General features: G+C 43.0%; 2 protein-coding genes across 3 annotated transcripts in view; both read right to left on the bottom strand.

Moving 5' to 3' along the window:
- The window catches only part of LOC147437679 (uncharacterized), a 66,239-nt gene extending 54,898 nt beyond the window's left edge, over positions 1–11,341 (bottom strand). Inside the window, exon 1 of the mRNA XM_086486591.1 lies at positions 11,023–11,341. Within this exon, the coding sequence (XP_086342717.1) occupies positions 11,023–11,341 (319 nt within the window). The remainder of the gene's footprint in view (positions 1–11,022) is intronic.
- Positions 11,342–18,141: 6,800 nt separating this feature from the next.
- The window catches only part of LOC147437678 (RNA binding (RRM/RBD/RNP motifs) family protein), a 50,231-nt gene continuing 47,301 nt past the window's right edge, over positions 18,142–21,071 (bottom strand). For both annotated transcript variants that reach the window (XM_086487175.1, XM_086487176.1), the window contains exons 9-12: positions 19,714–19,775; positions 19,508–19,614; positions 19,126–19,213; positions 18,142–19,037 (exon numbers count right to left, since the gene is read on the bottom strand). In XM_086487175.1, coding sequence (XP_086343301.1) covers positions 18,723–19,037; positions 19,126–19,213; positions 19,508–19,614; positions 19,714–19,775 — 572 coding nt within the window. In that variant the 3' untranslated portion in view covers positions 18,142–18,722. The remainder of the gene's footprint in view (positions 19,038–19,125; positions 19,214–19,507; positions 19,615–19,713; positions 19,776–21,071) is intronic.

Below are 21,071 nucleotides of genomic sequence, written 5' to 3'. Positions count from 1 at the left end.
AGATTTGCGGCCACCAGGAACTTAAATCCCAACTTGTATTGATTACTCCATATTAAGTCATTTCTATGTAATGATACACCTGAACTTACTGGTTGGTCATACTATGTTTTAATTTTTGCTCAATTTGTACGTGTTTGCTCTATGTTGATGTTTAATTTTGTAACTATGTTTAATTTTTGAAGGCAAGTCAATATGGTGGTTAATCTATTAGTGTTTTTTTTTCTTTCGTAATATTTTAAGTGAAAATATTACGAAGGACATGGTGTAAACGACCCTTGAAGTAAAGCCGCTGAGTTTTTTTAGTAAGTAGCCAGAAGAACACCATGTTTCATTCATTCATTCATCGTGGACAACGCGATCAACGTGGTCAATCCCCTCCCCATGTTGACCCCATCAACAATGTGCGCACCACTTATATTCTCAATAGTGTATATGCTATGAATGCAGTATGCACAGCACAGAGTGCATACAACTACACTGACTCTCTCCATACATTCGATGAGGCCACAAGCTCTATATTCAACGCCATGCAAAACCTTGATTTCAATGCACATCCAACCAAGGGGAAATCGATCAAGTTGCCGCACTATCCAACAATGCAAGTATGATATGGGAGGAACATGGTTTTGGCAACCCATAGGAGTGTACATTCTTTGAACGACACGTGGAGGCTTGGGTAGAAGTGTGGATGTCATACATTGTTGGGCAAAGAATAGCCAATCGAGGAAACAATCAAAACAACAACAACAAAAACTAGATCTCACCGTTCCTCGGTAATGTTGGAGAAGTAAGGCCTTGACGTCATATTAGCATATTGTACTTGTTTTTTTCTCCATATCTATTTTATTGTAGTTGTTGTTTTAAGTTGTGTACTTTAAACCCTTTTAATAATAGTCTGTGGTGTTTTTATTGCAGTCTTTAAATGTTGTTCAAAATTTAATTTCATTATTATGGAGTGTGAACAGTTGAAATTGATTTGTTGCATATGTACGAGTGCTCACAAGGGTGACAAAATAGAAGGACACTTATCACGTTGGTGGTTAATCTTGTTGCCCAACATATATCACAACATTTGAGAAGACAAGTTGCATGTATGAGTGAGAGGATAGTAACATAGAGAGATTTATAAATTATGAACGTTTGATCGAGACAGAGAGACAGAGAGAGAGAGAGAGAGAGAGAGAGAGAGAGAGAGAGAGAGAGAAGAAGGAGAAGATGATGATGATGATGATGGAGAAGAAGAATCTTGGGTGCTATGGTGATAGAACCATTTACCACTTTTTTTAACACACATACAAGCATCGTCAAAGCACACACATATCTCAGAGAGAGAGAGAGAGAGAGAGAGAGAGAGAGACCGACGGAGAATAAAGAGAAAGAATAAAGTTGAGAAGGGAAAAAGAATCTTCTTGAAATTTGCTCGCCGGATTCCAAAAAAGCGCTCGGCAAAAAATTACGTCCCATCTAAACTTATTATAATCTACAATTTTTTGTGCCACTAGTTATAGCTTACAATGTATATAAAGCTCTTTTTGCAAATATGAAATTGCAACATAAACAAAAAAACACAGCATAGAGGGAAAAAATATGTGACATTTTGCACCTTGAAAGGAATTCTTGTTTAGGTGATGAACATGGTTATGAGCATAACCAAAAAAATTGACTTTGGAGCTTCCATTAATCACACGTGGACCATGAAGGCTTACAAATTCAAAATCCAAGCAATTAGGCACTCAAATTTGTCACAAATCTCTAAAGTCCCAATCTCCCTCTCAAAGACACTCAATTATCAGAATCACATAGCCTTGTAGAGAGGGATTGAGATGAAGTTTGAAAGCTTAGTAGATAACCATGATTACACAACTAACATTTTGGGCAGCTTCTTTGTTGTGTTGCAATAGATTAGCAGATAACTATTGATAAGAACAGAGAACAGAGATATGTGGGGCTTTGTAAGATCTTTAGAGAGTGTATAAGCATGCCATGGCTTCTTCGGAGAGTCTCTATGATGTACGTGCACTCCCTTATCACCACGACAGAATTGAGGCTTCTAGAAGGAAGAGAGAGAGAGAGAGAGAGAGAGAGAGAGAGAGAGAGAGAGAGAGAGAGAGAGAGAGAGAGAGAGAGAGAGAGAGAGAGAGAGAGTAAATAAAGTTAGTTGCATGCTGACTTTGCTTGATTTGTGACTTGATTTACTTTCCCCTTATCCCTAGCCTCATGTCATATGGATGCAATTTTGTGTATTTTTTGTACTACTCTTAGACGTAGAAATTATGGTTCATTAGTATTTTGAACCCGTCTCGATCTGTATGTTGAAATCCTAAAATGGTTTTTCCTAGTTTAATGAGGATACCATGAGCTTTTAACACCCTTGTATCCATTCCCCAAGTTTATAAGAGCTTCTTGGGCAAAAAGAATGTCTTTTGAGGTCATTATTTAGGGTGTTTTATCACCAAAAAGGTCCATTGAAACCTATGGCTTGTGAATGTTCAAGGTTTTTTAGCATTTATAATCTTAATGTCTCCATCTCCACTGATTTTGTACCCCATTTGAGGGTTTACACAAGAACTCTCTCTATAGCTTAGAGAGAGAAAAGTTGTTGGTCAATCCTAGTTTTCATTTTGATCACTATGAAATATCTTTAAGCAATCAGAATGGAATTTTATTGCTTTCATAGTATTATGGCTTGACCAAAAAATAAATATGTTGTCATGGAAACTATGCTAGAGAGAGATATCTTCATTTCCATCTTTAGCTTGGATAGCAAACATAACTCGATCTCCTATGGAATCTAGAACAATTAGAAAACTTCTTGTGGTTAGGTAATTTTGCACAAATGTGGAAAATTATATAGTTCCTTCATTTGCCCAATATAATTCTTACTTAGCATGAATATCCCTTGTCCTTTGCTCTTCCATTAAAGAGAGGGTATTACAGAGATCATCTCTTGAATATACCTTGGAGGAAAGATTCATACAAAAGCTAGGCTATAAAGACACTCACAAGGTAGCCCACTCTCCAAGAGCCAATGGGAGTCAACCCAATACTAGAGGCAGTTGATCCACTTTTGACTTTAGAGAGAGTTAGAGTCATTCCTCCAATCGCAATCTACCTCTAGTAGAGAATGGAAGTCCCAATTTATAGACTTTATCTAAAGGAACACTCATGCATCCCCTCCTACCACCAATAGAGGAGTCACACTGCAACATGCAAAGAAATTGCCTAATCTTGTAGGTCTTATCAAGCACCCAAATACTAGATTGCAAGCCTCCCCAAGGACTCTTTGTGACTGAAAAAATGGCAAGCCAACAAGATGAAATCAATTGGCCCTTGAGACAACAAGCCTCCCATCAAGACTATAGCATACCTCCCCTCAAACAAAGATCAACAAACACATGCACCAACCAACAACAACAACAACAACATGGCTATCCAAGACAACGGTGTTGCTTTAACAACAATGAGGCACAAGCTACAACAATAGCATGCCTCTCTTCAAACATAAGGCTAGCACAAACACATGAGCCAATCAATGTGACAACATGGCTATCCACTACAACATTGCTACCTTGACAACAATGAAGGGCAAGCAACAACAAGAAGGCACCGTACAACACAACAATATCTTCAACGCATCATTGACAGGGGCATTCATCTTCTTCTTGTACAACATGGAGATTGCCTTTGCCTTTAAAGTCTTTGTAGCTCTCATGGATGAAAAGAGCTTCTCTTTTTAATGGGACTTTGGTTGTCTACTCCACCACCTTTGGCTTTGTGTGCCATTCCTTTGCACCACACCCCTACAAATTATGAAGGAGTACGATCGGAAGTGCGGCGCGAGAGAGAGTGCGAGAAGAAGAGCACGACGATATGGTGAACTCGCTCTATTGTAATGTGTAGAGCATAGTGAGTTCATATTATGTTTTTACAAAAGAATATGTGTACATACCTAGGTGACCACATTGGGCTTTATACCCCAACAACCTCCCACTTAAAGTCCAATGTGGTACTTTAAGTGTGAGAGAAGCTACTATACAAGCTAATATACAAGAGATGTAGAGAAGTGATGTACTACCCTACACCTAACTGATTGCGAAAATGCGCAAATCTCTCTGAGGGAAGTCCTTTTGTAAGTAGATCAGCAGGATTTTCTGTGGTGTGAACTTTGACAAGCTGAATTTGCTTATCCTCGAGCATTTCCCTGATGAAATGATACTTCACATCCACATGCTTTGTCTTTGAGTGATAAACTGGATTGCGAGCCAATTGTATAGCACTCTATCACAATATAACACATGCATCTCTTCTTTGATTCCCAAATCTGTTACTAGTTGATTAAGCCAAATTGATTCTTTGCATGCCTCTGATGTTGCAACATATTCAGCCTCTATAGTAGACTGAGTAACACAATCTTGTAATCTAGAACGCCATGATACTACTCCACCAGCCAATGTAAAGACATACCCTGAGTAGAACTTCGGTTGTCTAAGTCACCTGCATAATCTGAGTCTATAAAACCCTTTACACTTAGCTCCTGACCCCCATAGCATATACGCATACTCTTTGTAGCTTTCAGGTATCTCAATATTCCTTTCCCTGCCTCCCAATGTTTCTTGCCTGGGTTTGACATGTATCGACTTACTACTCCCACTGCAAATGTAATGTCTGGGCGAGTAGCAATCATTGCATACATCAAACTACCCACTGCAGACGCATATGGAATCTTATCCATTTCAGCATGTTCTTCCTCAGACACAGGACAATCATGTTTGCTAAGTTTCACATATGGTGGCAATGGAACACTCAATGCCTTTCCCTTTTCCATATTGAAATGTTGCAAAACCTTGTCAATATACTTTGTTTGAGATAACCAAATCAACTTCTTTGATCTATCTCTCTCAATGCGCATACCAAGTGTATGACTTGCCTCACCCATGTCTTTCATGTCAAACGATTTTTCCATCTTTGACTTCAAAGCTGAAATTTTTTCCAAGTGCTTGTCAGCAATCAACATGTCATCCACATACAAAATAAGGATCAGCCAACTGCCATCCTTAGCCTTCTTTGTATATAGACAGTGATCGAACTTACTACGTTTGTAGCCTTGCGAAAGCATAAACTTGTGGAACTTATGGTACCATGCCCTCGGTGATTGTTTTAAGCCATAAAGGCTCTTTAACAACTGGCATACCAAATCTTCCTTGCCTTTCTCAACAAACCCTTCTGGCTGCTGCATGTAAATTTCCACATCTAAATCACCATGCAAGAACGCTGTCTTGACATCCATTTGGTGCAACACCAAATCTAATATGGCAACCAATGCAAGAAAGCATCTCAATGTAGTCATCTTGACCACCGGAGAGAAGACTTCATCAAAGTCAATGCCTTGTTCTTGCTTAAAGCCCTTGGAAACAAGCCTTGCTTTGTACTTTGGCTGACTATCATGAGCGGTGATCTTATACCTGTAAACCCATTTACAAGGTAGAGCCTTTTTGCCCTGTGGTAATTTAACTAGCTTCCATGTCTGATTTTTATGCAAAGCTGTCATCTCTGACTGCATGGCCAATTGCCAATTCCTGGGGTCCTTCATTTGCACTGCTTTCTTGTAACATGAAGGCTCATTGCAATCAGTCAACATGACATAGTTCATAGATGGAACAAACCGATCAGGAGGTCGTGTGATACATCCAGATTTACGCAAAATAGGTGGCTCAGGCTCAGCCACAACCTGTGGTTCCACTCTATCCTATCCTTGCTCCTCTTGAGCCCTGACATTTTGTCTTGCACGTGCAAGTCCATCTTCTTGGAAGACAACTCTTCTAATATCCTCAACCCTCTCTGGTTTAGAATGATATTTGGCTTCATTAAAGTGAACATCATTGCTGCGGATAACCTTTCTGGATTCGGGATCCCAAAGTCTGTACCCCATCTCACCAGAATTACCATAGCCTAGAAAGATGCACTTTCTACTCTTTGGCTCAAGTTTGTTCCTAAATTCCTTTGGAACGTGAGTATATGCCTCACAACCAAAGACTCTAAGATGCTTGTATGAGGGCACCTTGCCTGACCATACCATCTGTGCCACTGAATCCTTCTACAAAACCTTGCTAGGAGATCTATTTATAAGATGAACAGCTGTTGATACAGCTTCAACCCAAAACCCATTTGGCAGTTGTGCATTAGACAACATACTTCTGACCTTCTCTTGTATGGTCCTATTCATCCTCTCAGCAACACCATTTTGAGGAGGATTGTAAGGAGCAGTAAGTTCACGTTTATACCTTTTGACTCACAAAAGTCCTGGAAGGCCTTTGAAACATAATCTCCACCATTGTCAGTGCGTAAGCATTTAAGCTTCTTGCCACTATGATTCTCCACAAGTGTCACAAACGTTTTGAAAACACTAAACGCTTCATCCTTGTGCTTGAGAAAGTAAACCCATACTTTCCTCAAGTAATCATCTATAAATGTCATAAAGTAAGAAGCTCCCCCTAGAGATAGGTTAGGCATAGGTCCACACAAATCACTATGAACAAGTGCCAACTGTGTATCTCTTCTACTGCTTCTATGCTTATGTGGCTGCTGTGTTTTCTTACCATACAGACAATGTTCATATAATTCAAAATCATTAAATGAAAAGCCAGGCAAATAACCAGAACGAGACAAGATTTCCATTCCCTTCTTGGACATATGTCCTAACCGGCTATGCCACAAACAAACGTTCGGCTGCTCAATTACATTGATTACATTTTTAGAGACATTTGATACATAAATCATGTAAAGTCCTCCAGACTTTACTCCATGTGCTACTGTCATAGAACCCTTGGATATCTTCCACATGTTTTGTGTTGGAATTAGGGTTGCAGAGAAACACACACAGCTTGGAGAAGACGAAGGAAGCTCAAGGCACACAATAGAGAGTGTGTTATTTAGTGTGCAATGGAAAGATAGATAGCCCTAGAGTGATGGGCGTATATACAATGCACGGGGGAAAAAACCTCCTAAAGAGGGAAAAAATGCCCCGGCGGTCCTAGTGTGTTCACACACATCACTACCACATGTATATGGTAACAAATCCCCCCTGGAGTGATGCGGTGAACGAGAGCTGGCACATGAGTAAAGGGAAGTGCCATGCCCTGAGGACATGATCAGTCCACAAAGGGGAGTAAGCCCAAAGCTTTGTGGAAAGCTTCAAGCTTCTCACGAGACAATGCCTTTGTGAAAAGATCTGCAAGGTTGTCCTGTGTTGACACATAAGGCAAGTTTATCTCTCCTGCTGAGAGCCTCTCCCTGACATAGTGGTAATGCACCTCAATGTGCTTTGTGCGAGCATGAAAAAATGGGTTCCTCGCAACTGCCAATGCGCTCTGACTGTCAGTGTAGATAGTGTTGGTAGTGTCCTATCCAACACCCAAATCAATCATCATAAGGCGTCTGCGCCATACACACTCAACCGTAGCTGTGAAGACTGCCCTGTACTCAGACTCACAACTCGAAGTGGCCACAGTAGGTTGCTTCTTGCTCAACCATGATATACATGAACTGCCAAGCATGAAACAAAAACCACTTGTGGACACTCGCGTGTCAAAACAACCAGCCCAATCTGAGTCCGAAAAAGCATGTAAGTCTGGCGGCAATGATCCCCCCTTGGGATAAAACAAGCCAAGATGTAAAGTGCCACTAAGGTAGCGGAAAATCCTCTTAACAACCTGCCAATGCTTAGACCCTGGGCTATGCATAAATCTGCTGACCTGTGAGACTGCAAACTGAATATCCGGCCTCGTGTTGCATACATAAATGAGGCAGCCAACAACAGTTTGGTAAAGAGTGACATCAGTAGGATCGCCAGCATCATGTAGACTCAACTTCAAACCTGTTTCCATGGGAGTGGCAATAGGTTTGCAATCCTCAAGTCCGAACTTACATAGCAATGTCTCTATGTAACTTTTTTGACACAAGGCAATACCACCATCACACTGCTTAAACTGTATACCCAAGTAATGATGCAACAGCCCCAAATCTTTCATCTTGAAAGTAGCATTCAAATCAGCCTTAAATTCAGCAATGTGTCTCTCATTTGGTCCAGTGATCAGCAAATCATCAACATAAAGAACCACAATGAGAAGTACATCACCCTCACACTTTACATACAATGTGCTTTCTGTTGGACTGTTACGAAAGCCTTGTTTGACCAAATGAGTGTCAGCTTTCTCATACCAAGCACGAGGAGATTGCTTCAACCCATACAAAGCCTTGTTACATTTGCACACTTTGTCCTCTTGTCCTTTTATGACAAAACCGCGAGGCTGCGTTACATAAACTTCCTCAAATATGTCACCATTCAAGAAAGTAGTAACAATGTCTAATTGATGTACATCCCAACCAAAATGAGTTGCCAATGCACATAGAAAACGCACAGTAGTCATACGACAAGTGGGAGCAAAAGTCTCTTCATAATCTATGCCTTTTGCTGTGCATAACCCTTTGCAACAAGTCGAGCCTTATGGCGATCGATCTCATTATCCGGCTTGCGTTTCAACTTGTAAACCCACTTCGTACCAATGGCCTTTTTGTCAGGAGGCAAATCACATAAGTCCATGTGTCATTTTCTATAAGTGCATCATATTCTGATTGCATGGCAGCCATCCAATTTTCTGAATTTTGTGCTTCATCAAAAGTCAGAGGCTCCTCAACATCATGTAAGCTAGACACAGCCAAAGCATAACAATCTGATGCATAAGATGCATAGCGAGAGCCTGAACGAGTACGACTAGACAAAGGTGCATCCAATTTACTGTCATGCAAAGTGTGCACCAGCCATTTTGGCATACCTCTAGCCTGCTCATTTTCAGCCCTTTCCTCATCAACTACATCATGTACATCTGCATCAGTAAAACAGGCTAATCTAAAACATTTTCAGAATCCCCCATAGGCTGTACATTTGCCTCATTGGAACTTACATTCGTATTTCCACCACTGAAAAGAGGCAACAAAGTGTCATAAATGTCCTGTGAGCTTACATTACTGTCTCTAGTACATGACCACAAGGGCTGAACAGAATCTTCCACAAACACTACATCCCGAGAAACCAGAATACGTTTTGTTTGCGGATGATACAACCTGTAACCTTTGCTTTCAGCACTATAACCAACAAAAATACATTTGACAGCCTTATCATCCAATTTTCTGCGCTGCACTTGTGGCACCAATGCATATGCCAAACAACCAAAAACACGCATGTGCTCAATATAAGGTTTTCTATCATGCCATGCTTCATATGGAGTAATAGACTGCAAAGCTTTCGTAGGACACCTGTTAAGTACATAAGTGTCACACATAATGGCCTCAAGCCAAAAAGAATGCGGCAAAGCTTGAATTTTGACCATACATCGTGCCATTTCCGTTAGTGACCTGTTTTTCCTCTCAGCAACACCATTTTGCTAAGGTGTATAAGGCACTGTACATTGGTGTTTTATCCCACGACTAGCCAGAAATGCATTAAATTCATGAGACATATACTCCGCCCCTCGATCGGAACGGAGGGTGCCCATAGTACATTTCAAGACATTTTCAGCCATAGCCAAAAATTGTTTGAAGCACATAAAAACTTTGGACTTCTCTTTAAGCGGAAATACCCATGCATGCCTGGAGTAATCATCAATGAAAGTCACGAAGTACAGGTAATTGCCCAAGGACGGAGTTTGCATGGGCCCACAAACATCACTATGCACAAGCTGCAACCTGCATGTGGCCCGAACTAAACCATCCTTTGGAAATTTAGAACGCTGCATCTTACCCAAAATACAGCCTTCACAAACATGTTTGACAGGTGCTTCAAGAGGTGGCAAAGAAGCAACCATATCAGATTTCTGCAAACGCAGCAAACTGGCAAAATTCAGATGACCAAAACGTGCATGCCAAAGTTTTGCATCTGAAATAGCTCTTGAATCTGCAACAGCATTTGCAAAATTTTGTCCACACTTGTCATAGAAAGTGAGCTTATACAGCCCACGGCACAAAAGCCCAGATGCAACAATTTCATCACCAAAACTGAGATCATGAACTATACATCTGTCATCCACAAATTTGACTACAAGTCCAAGTCTAGCAAGTGCGGATACAGATAAGAGATTCTTCTTGATCCCAGGTACATAAAGTGCATCAACAAGTGTGAAGGAACTGCCATTAGCAGCAGTGAGCACAATCTTTCCAACTCCCTGAACTGGATAAGAGGCGTTGTTGGCATAAGTGACTGAATTCCCATGAGGGACAGACTCGAGAGAGGTAAACAATTCACGATGTGAGGTAATGTGCTTTGTAGCACCACTGTCGAAATAACACACATGTGAATCTGTAGCAACTGACAAGCATGCATCATGGACAGCAAGATTGTAAGTGCACTCTGCGCTAAAAGCCTATTCTGCATCAACATCAGCAACACAATCTCCTTTCATAGAAGACTCAACAATGGGTGCATTTGTAGTGGAACCAGCATTTGCAGTGGAACCACCCTCTTTCTTCTTAGCCTCTTTGGCCTTCAACTTAGGACACGACTTGATCAAGTGATCATTGGCTTTACAATAATGGCAACGCATCTTATTTTTGCCCTTATCACCAGAATTGCCAGACGAAGTACTGCCAGCAGAAGCATTAGGAACAGAATTTTTGCCACTCGCAGCAGAACCATAAGAAGTGGCTGCATTACTGTTACCACCCTTTCTTTGAGAAGCAATAAAAGCCTGTTCAACTGCACGCTGCCTAGTCCTGTTTTTTCTAGAACGTGACTCTTGCAAAAGCAATGTGCACAATGCATCAAACTTGACAACTTCAGGGTCATCAATCTCCAAGGACTAGCAAAAGTCTGGTAGGAATCTGGTAAGGCATCAAGAACAGTCTGCACAAGGGAACTGTCTGAAATAACTTCCACTGCAGAAATAAGTTGCTCATTGATATCCTTGACACTAGCAAGGAAAGTGTCCATATCATCTTCCTCATGCATAATCTTTGACTCCAGCTCTTTACGCAGCAAAGCAATTTTAGCCTCATTGCGGCTTGCATAAAGACCTGCTAGAATATCCGAAGCCTTTTTTGCAGACTTTGCTGAACGTATGTGACGAACAATGGTGCGCTTCACAGACAACGCAATTAATGCATGAGCCTGCGCATCCTTAACATCCCAACGAGCTTGTTCTGCCATAGGCAAAACAACTCTAACAGCTGCAATCCTTGCAGCAAGACCTGCAACATCCTCAACATCGCCTACATCCTCAGAACCAGGACGTACATCAATGCCCTGCACAATGTTCCAGACACCCTTTGACACAAGAACATGTTGCATCATATAAGCCCACATAGGGTAGTTGTCCCCATCCAACCTGTCCTCAGTAAGAAACATCTTGAACACATCTGTGTTGTTGTTGTCAGCCATGGTAAATGCTGGACCTGATGTGAAAACTGCCCGAAAATAGGAGAAATGGAGCGGGAACAACCTGTGCTATATAGCACAAACCGTAGAAGACTATAAGGCACCTGTTATGCAGAAAACGGCACTGACAGAAATTCTGCACAAAATGACGAAATAGCATGTGCAGTACTGCCTGTAGTGGAAACGGAGGTCGAAATGAGCCCAAATCAAAATTCTGAGCAGACCAAGCTCTTCAAGCTTACCCAAAAGTTTTTTCGACCTGCGAACGCTCGCCAAAGCTCACTGAAATCGGAGAAAGTGAGCAGGTGTATGCTGGAGCAGCTGGCGACTAAGCTCGGGAGGACGTGACCTGCTCTGATACCAATTGTTGGGATTAGGGTTGCAGAGAAACACACAGCTTGGAGAAGACGAAGGAAGCTCAAGGCACACAATAGAGAGTGTGTTACTTAGTGTGCAATAGAAAGATAGATAGCCCTAGAGTGATGGGCGTATATACAATGCACGGGGGAAAAAACCTCCTAAAGAGGGAAAAAATGCCCCGGCGGTTCTAGTGTGTTCACACACATCACTACCACATGTATATGGTAACATTTTGTCCAAAAGTGGTGACGTAGCTAGCATCATCAAGTAAACCTGTGCTGATCAAGCTCTTTTGTAATTGCAGGAACATGTGTCACATTTTTCAGCGTGAAAGAAGAGCCATTCTGAAACTTCAATTGAACATCTCCAACACCTAAGATCTCACATGTCTGCCCATTGCCTAGCCGAACATGATCTTTAGTGGTCACATAAGAGGTAAACCACTCCTTGTTTGGAGACACATGAAGTGATGCTCCTGAGTCTATAATCCAGTCACTCAGTGCATGTCCATCAGATGTTGTAAGAAGAACTGAGTCTATTGTATTCTTCAAGAAGTAGATGTCTCCTGACACTAGACTTTCATCCTCTGCAACAGTGTTTGTCACATTTATTTCTTGAATCTTCACTGAGGACTTGTTCTTCTTACCATGGTCTTCAGCTTTCTCTTTGCCTTTTTCTGCTTTCCATTCTCTACAGTCTCTTTTCATGTGACCCTTCCTGCCACAATGGTAGCATTCTATGTCACTCTTGCCTTTAGCACTGTGGGACTTCCTACGAGACTAATTTCTCTTTCCACCTTTGTACTTTTCTTTGGTCCTTCCCCTGACAACTAAGGTTGTTCCTTTGCCTTTGTCCATTGTCTTTCTGTTGGTTTCTTCAGTAAGCAGACTGCCTTCTACACCTGCTATGGTCAAACTATCTAGAGGTGCAGAATTACTCAAAGCTGTGCGAAAAGTGTTCCAACTTTTCGGCAATGTGATCAACAGGAACATAGCTCTAACAGGTTCATCAAACTTGACACCTTGAGCTGACAACTGACTGTAGATGGTGTTGAATTCATTCAGATGATTGGACATAGGTGTCCCTTCTTTCATCTTCAAGTCAACAAGCTTCTTAAGCCATTATACCTCTGAAGCTGTCCTCTGCTTCTCATAAAGATCACTCAGCTTTGTCCATGCTTCATAAGCTGACATCTCGTCTGCTACATTGAAGTAAACGCTTTCTGCCAGAGTCAACATATTGGTAGAAAGTGCCAATTCATCCATTTTGCTCCATTCATTTTCGTCCATATCTTCCGGTTTTATCCCCTTGAGCTTTATAGGTTTTATATGCTTCTTTTGTACCAACACGTGTCAAATATGCTTCTTCCACAATGGGAAATTGGTTCCATCCAGCTTCTTGATATTGTAAAGAGCAGTGTCCTGTGATCCAACCATAGCTACGCTTCACAGTAGTTTACTTTCCTGGGAAAAATTCGGCAGAGTTTCCCCTGTAAACTGACCTCAAATGAACAAAAAAGCTTCAGATTCTGCAAAAATTTTGGCAGTCTTCTTTGTAAAATGGCTATGGTGTCCTAAAAAACAGACCAAAAAACAGCTCAAAAACCCACTGTCTCTCCAACATTGTAAGCTGTGGGTCTCTCACTGTACTGTCTCTCACTGTCCTGTAAGCATAGACTGCGACAATGCCTCAACGGCAGTAAAGCAAAGATGCAATTCCAACTGTCTAACTCACAGTCAATACATCCTAGCTGCCTATCTTAGGGTGCTTGAGGGATCGCTCCAAGACCTGTATCACCGAAAGGATCTCAATATTCGAGAATTCCCCAGCTCAATAAAACCTCACTCGACCCTCAACAAAGGCTGCAGTAAATCTGACAATACATAGACTTCCCACAAAGTCATACATCCACAAATTTCCCACTGTATGCTGTAACCGCTGCGACGGTTGTTTGCTGCGTGACTCACAGCCAACAAACTCTCAACAGACATACATCATCTCTGACAATACATCCCATGTGGAAGTACCTGCAATGTCAGGATGACATCTGAAATATCAAGCAGCAAACACAAGCTACCTGATGAACTAGTGGATATCGCCTACAGTCTGTGTGTAGATGCGCCCGTGTCGTATGTGACACACCTCCAAGAACTGTGAGCCATCCTTCGATGTGTAGACAGCCACAAATCAGCACTCTGGGAGTGCCGATATCCTCAGCACCTCAGTCGTAAGCCGAAACCCCAAATTTGCAGAGTCGGATTTGCACCCGCCGAGACCACGTAGTCGAAAATGGCCGGCGCAGAACTTTGTCGAAATGACCTCAGAATGAGATTCTGAGAACACCAATACCTTCGGGCTGTCCCACAGGATTTGGGACCGTGTCTTCGCCTGTCGAATCTCACTCCAATCTGAGCAGGTGACTCTAGCTTCCTGCAATGCTGCCCCGAGCTTCGATTTGAGCTCTGATACCAGTTGAAGGAGTACGAGCAGAAGTGCGACGCGGGAGAGAGTGCGAGAAGAAGAGAACGACGATATGATGAACTCGCTCTGTTGTAATGTTTAGAGCATAGTGAGTTCTTATTAGGTTTTTACAAAAGAATATGTGTACATACCTGGCGGCCCGCCCACTTACCTGGGTGACCACATTGGGCTTTATACCCCAACAAATTATAGCTGGCAGCCCTCGAGACAAAGTTGCCTTCGATTAGGGAATGTCTTCCCACCTATACATAGATTGGGGTTGTGTCAAATCCCTTTACATGTCTAGGGCTCAAAAGAACTCTTTGATTTGAATTGAAACATAGCATACAGATGATGTATTTGGAAGGGGAATCTCTCCAACACCCCTCAAGTGAGGTGATAAGGATAAAACCCTAAAATATTTCTGTAAGGTGACGTGATGATACTTTGAGAAGTACAGTCATAGAATAAGGCTTGGAGAATTTTGCTCAAGCACAATAGGTCAACCATCTTGAGTTTCACAACAATACACATCGACAAAATAGGAATGAACTCTTTCAATAAGATAACATGTGATCTTAATTTGAGAAGTACACTGAGAGAATAAGTCTTTGAGAGTTTTGGTCAACCATCTTGATTTTCACAACAATACATCCTGACAAAATAGGATCGAACAAGAACTGAATCTTAATAAGACATGTGATCTTAATTTGAGAAGTACACTGAGAGACTAAGTCTTTGAGAGTTTTAGTCAACCATCTTGAGTTTCACAACAATACATCCTGACAAAATAGGATCGAACAAGAAATGCTACCTAAACCTCTCAAGCTTATTTGACCATGTAGTAACACCTTGCAGAGGTTGTAGGTCCTTCCAAATGCTTCAAGAGTTTGGACAAGTTGAGTGTGCCCTGTTGGAAACTCCAATTGCCTTGAGACTTGTTTCAAGGGAAGAACAAAACTAGCTTTACTTGAACTCCGAAGGTCACCTTCATCTGGTGTTTTGAAGAAATGACTGCTCACTTTCTACCTAAAATGCAAGAATTAAAGAGGTGGCTCAAATTAAGAAATTAGAATGAAATTTAATACATAATCTTTTTAATCTAGGATTATGTATTAAATTTCATAATATTTCCTTAATTTCAGCCATCACTCACAAACATGTATTACCCTGTCTTTTAGTTTATTTTGTAACACACGTGCCAGGGCACTTACATATTGTTTATCCTTTATTGACAAGCTAGACTCATATACATCAATCTATCTCCAGAAGAAGTTAATAAAGGTCTCTCTCTCTCTCTCTCTCTCTCTCTCTCTCTCTCTCTCTCTCTCTCTCTTCGCCATACATGAGGAGGCCACCATGAGAGAGTCAGTAGACACAGCTCGCACCACAGAGTACGGCCATCATTTGCTCAGACTAGGCTCTCGTTATTTATAACGGGATGGCACAATGGCCTACTTCAAGAGGACTGACATGCATACCACATGGAGTTGCATTCGGGGGGGAGCACCGTGGATTACATCATGGGGCCCAGAGAGGCCACCCACCTACTTAGCTCTTTCACCATTCCACCCATACTGATTGGAGTCGACCACACCTATCTTGCATTCTCATTCACTAACGACACCACACCCCACACACCCATGACACGTACCCCACACACCATGATCCATTTCACACATGAGCTAGCCCCCTTATACTCGACAGAGATCGAGAAGGGACTCCTCCTGCTCCACCCCTCTACACCACATCACATTTGTTCTTCAGACATCAACCATTAGCTCTCTCCCGCACACCACCCATACAGGACACTCCCCCTCCCCCTTCCCAGGGGGACAATACCACAGAACTACTAGTACGATGATGAGTGCAAAGACCTCTACCGCTGGTTGCGTGCACAACGGACTCTTGGAGAGACCACTGATCGAGAGGCTAGACACTCACATGCCGAAAGCGGCGATCTTTCAAGGAGGCACAGGAGCTAGAGCTATATCACATGTTCGTGAGCATGGACAATGTCATAGCATGGCGCACCCTCCAGGAGCCACGACCGACTACCCCCATTGAGGATCCACAAGTATGGCACGAGTACGCAGAGAAACTCTATGAGCTATCGACCCAGCGTGCGATTTCACAACCTCCTGGGCCTCGACCCACGAGTATTCTCCTCCTTCACAACAGAGATGGTCAAAAAGGCCATCCACTAACTATAGCACCGCCGATCATCAGACCATACAGGTTTAGAGAGTGAGCACCTCATTTATATAGCCGCCATGATAGCCCCATTGAGCGCACATGCACTCAACCGGGTATAGGGGAGGGCTTCCCAAAGGAGTTGACCAGACACACCATTGTGCCGACCCACAAGACTGGAGACACTTTGGACCCAGGGAATTACAGGACTATCACAATCAGCCATACACTGGCCAAACTATATGGGACAGTTCTTAAGGTTGAGTTTAGTTCTTACTGGTAGTTCTTACGGGGAGGTTGAGTGCCTACGGGGTCTTGGTCAGGCACGGTTCAAGCGGACCTTCTCTACTATCGACCCTTATTGATGGGACAAAGGTGCGAAACAAGAGGCTTTACTGCTACTTTGCGTCCCACAGGAGAGGCTCTTTCGACGAGTTTGGGGATACCTCTGGAGATGATATGGGCCATCTACGCTCTGTATGAGAGAGTGACTGGGACAGTTCATTGCCCAGGCGGTATGTCAGAGTCTATTGCTAGCACCATTGGTGTTAAGCAAGGATGCCCCCTCTCCCCAACACTCTTCGAACTCTATATCGACAAGATCTCCGTCTACATCCTACGAGCGGGAAGGACAGGAGGGGACCTAACAAGCACCACAATCCATATTATGCTATATGTTGATGACATTGTATTGATTTCAAAGTCAAAGAGCATGGTACACACAGATTAGAGCATGGTTCAAAACGGCCTGGACCTGGAGAGGTTGCAGTAAGACCCCAACTCCCCCAGCTTCATCTCACGTAGTGAGAAACATAATGATCCAACAAGATCTCTGGTTGTTCTATATCAAACAAACTTGGATCACATCTCCTCTCCAACAAAAGATGTCACACTACAGAGACCATTTTCTTACCATACTGGAGGACGGGTTCATACAATGACCATGCTATAAGGACACCAACATGCCACACAACTCACGGTGGCAATTGGTCAACGCAATGTCATCACACAAACTAGAGATCGAGGTGGGGCGAACTCATGACATTCCCATGGAGGAGAGTGTGTAGAGTATGCAGAGAGGAAGTGGAGAGGGAGGAGCATTTTATTTGTAGATGCAAAGCTTATGCGGATCTCAGAGGCCGATACGAGCCCCTATTCAAAGGGCAGCCTACCATCCGAGATATCATGCACTCTCAAGATCAGAGACAACAGGGGCGCTACTTGCTAGAGATACAGAGGCACAAGGCCACACTTCCGATAGACAAAAGACATACACACATGTATACTTGATTTGTCTCATAGGCCGACTTCGGCCTCCTCACATAGACTTCAAAAAGCTCTCTCTCTCTCTCTCTCTCTCTCTCTCTCTCAATATTTGTATGCGAGTGCTGCTTCAGGATGACCCAAACACACTCCAATTAACTCTCTGCATATAAAGGATATACTTCAAAGTTTTTCAAGCAGAGCTTGACCAAAGCTGAATTAATAAGAAGACTCACCATGACTTAAAGCACTGATATGCAGATAAACTTACTTTGATGGCAAAGTTATGACTATTGTTCATGCTGGTCATTAAGAGCCACGCTTACGAATATGACGTCCACTAGTTGAGACAGTGCTATATGTAAACTCTGACAGAACTCAAGGTTGAAAATTACACATGTTTTAAGAAATTTCCATATTGAGCACATGAGACATCGACCTCCACTAACCCAAGCCTGTTCAAATTGCTGGCCAAAAGTTTACATAGAATACATTACAGTTGTAGCCATAATTTGATATTTGGAGGGATGACTTTATATGAACATATGTGGGTTTGTGCAATTTTCCCAGAAACACACAAAGGATGGCAGCACAGTGACCACAACGCATGGCCAAGGCCTTCAAATGGCAGTTGCCAAACCACTTGTGGCAGAGCTAAGTCCACTTCACTCAAGGTGGTGGACACTTTCACACCTACCAATGGACGGGCGTCCCATCAGCCACAAGACAGATAAACAACGTAGAGGATCTTGGCTGACCTTAAGAGGACACTGCATGCATTAGAAGAACCCTAGAACGACCAGAGACCCTCGAGGAGCATATGAGGCCCCTCATCCACCCATACTTTGCATGAAAATGTTGGCACAGACCTCCCATGTGCATCTGACCATAATCAATAGGGCAGTTTCTGTTGCCCGTGTCATATTCCCACCCCTCGCTCCATTCAGCTGCCACGTTCTCCCACAGATATACATTTGTATTTCCTACGTTGCTCCTTTCTGCCCTTCAGCAACCCCTGATTTTATTGTTGAGCACTTTGATTCCTAATGTACGTGAAAGACTTCACCCCTGGACGCATCGATGTTCCTTGGCCTGCTGGCTTGAGTCCATTCCCAAGCGAAGGGCTTCCTCCCGTTGCAGTGGAATCCCGTTTCCATTGCAGTTTGGTGGGTGTTACATAAGCAGCACGCACGCTGGCAAACCCAGGTGAATTATGAGCGTTTCTGAAAAAGCGACCCCTGGAGGAAGGCCTGGACAGCAATGAAGTGGGAGATCTGATAGAAGCCGCCTGACTAGACAGCATCTCTTGAATATTCGAGGAATCTGTTAGCACAACCTGAATAAAAAAGTACTTCAATAAATGTGCGGTTCGCATCTAGTGCCAGCCAGGATGCCCTTCATAAATGCTGAAGCAGTTTTTTTACCTTCAATATCCGGGAGAAAAACGAAGTTTCATTCAAAGTTAAGGCCTTCTCTGCTTCTGCCTTCGCACTGAACTCAACATACGCAGACCTATAGCACAACAAAAGTCAGGCAGATAAAAAACAACCCACACTGTTTATATTGGCTCTGCGACTACAATGAAGAATATGACTCTATGACTGAACACCACACCCCCCTGAACTTTGAAGAGCCGAAGAAGTGTTCCCATTTGGGGTATATATAGCTCTTATCTTCTACGTGCCACATGAGAAAAACGAGTACAAGCGTGAAAACATCCATGCAGACAACAGCATGCTCATGAAAACACACACTCCTATGTTTGCAGGGACAGAATTCGACACAAGTTGTTGTAATCTCGATTACCCTTTGGGTTTCCCTGTTGCTGCATCAGTAAGCACCACCACCTGCTCTACCTTCCCACACTGCACAAAATGAGCCATAATAGCCTCCTTCGATGCAGCAAAATGAATCTACACAATCAAGTTTTCAAAAGCATTAACGGCTGCAGAAAATCAAGTGTCCTGTAAGAACTAAAATTGGGCTTCTTGTATGTAGTGGGGAGCATTTACATTGGCTACAAAGACTGTACGGCTTTGCAAGCTATCCTGCATCTTCAGAACTTCGTCAGTGCCTGTGGTAAAAATTCAGGATCAACAGATTGACATGAAGATATAACATGGACACCACTTAATAACTGCAAGAGAAGGGATTACAAAGCTCCAATCCAGGAATAGAGGTCATACTAGACAACAGCCAGTATGTGTCACTAGACACAGTGAAGTAGTTATGCAGGTGCAAGCATTTTATGAGCTTGTTGATTTTAAAACCCAGAATTAATTTTATACTGGGAAAAGTTCAAGGACAAAGAGTGGATTCTCAGACTGTGAGCTCCTCTAGCATTGTCCCTTCTCCTCTTTATGCACTATCTCCATTGTGTCCAACCTTGTCTAGAGATCCACAATCGTTTCCTCTTTCTGCTTTGATAGTTGCAACTTATTCTTCTAGTCTCTTGACCTCTCCTCTCCCATGATGACTGCTTACTACAGGCGGAGGGAAAGGTGGGGACCGGGGTTTTCTCCATCAAAGCTGCAGCAAAGGTGTCCCCCCCCCCCCTGGTGAGTATTAGACCCCTGGAGGTGCCCAATGATAAAAGGGCTTCCCCCTCAGGCTTAGCCCTTGTCCCTTGCGGGAGGGGGTTGGAGCCTCTATTCTCTGGCTTACACCTGCTGGCCTTGATTACTGAAATCAGCTCAAACGCAGAGTCATTGGAGCTGTGGGTGCTGCCAAGGGGAGCAGCGAGATCTGCAACGAGATTTATAAGCAGGCCCTGTGCTTGACAAAAGCAAAGTCTGTGCTTCGTGTGCAAGCGAGTAGCCGACAGACGACGATGGAAGCAGAATGGAGTGAAAGCCATTATAGGTGCTCCGGGTTTGCTCACAGAGAAAAGACAAAATGTGATTTTGTATTTCCTTAAGTTTTCCTTTTCCTTCCACGGGGGCGGCGGGGGCGGGGGGGGGGGGGAGAACCATATCTACTGCAGCATGGGCAGGTAGGGCAACATACATGACAGCAAAAACAGTCCCACGACGCCGTTAAAACAAAGTGGGGGGGAAAACTGCACAAAAATTGTGTAGTGGGGCATTGGCAGGAACAGACCCTCAATGCGCCTAAATCCACGCCTGATAATGTAAGGCTCGCCAAACCGCAACCGAGGGCCAGGCAATAATGAGCAGAAACAAGAGAACCAGCAGTGCACAGCATCCAGAAGGTGAAAAATTAACAGCTGCAGCATAAAGAAGGTGAACCTCTAGCAATGCCAATTGTGTATTGAGGAAAATCTTAAAGCAGTGGTGTGAACACCTCTGAAGGACATTGTTTCCCCACTCGTGGATTTGACAAATGGAACGCCTTCTTTGAAGAAAGTGCT

This window comes from Adiantum capillus-veneris, chromosome 17, assembly GCF_014529385.1.
Source record: "Adiantum capillus-veneris isolate H3 chromosome 17, ASM1452938v2, whole genome shotgun sequence".
NCBI lineage: Eukaryota > Viridiplantae > Streptophyta > Polypodiopsida > Polypodiales > Pteridaceae > Adiantum > Adiantum capillus-veneris.
This window is presented reverse-complemented; position numbering and strand designations above follow the sequence as displayed.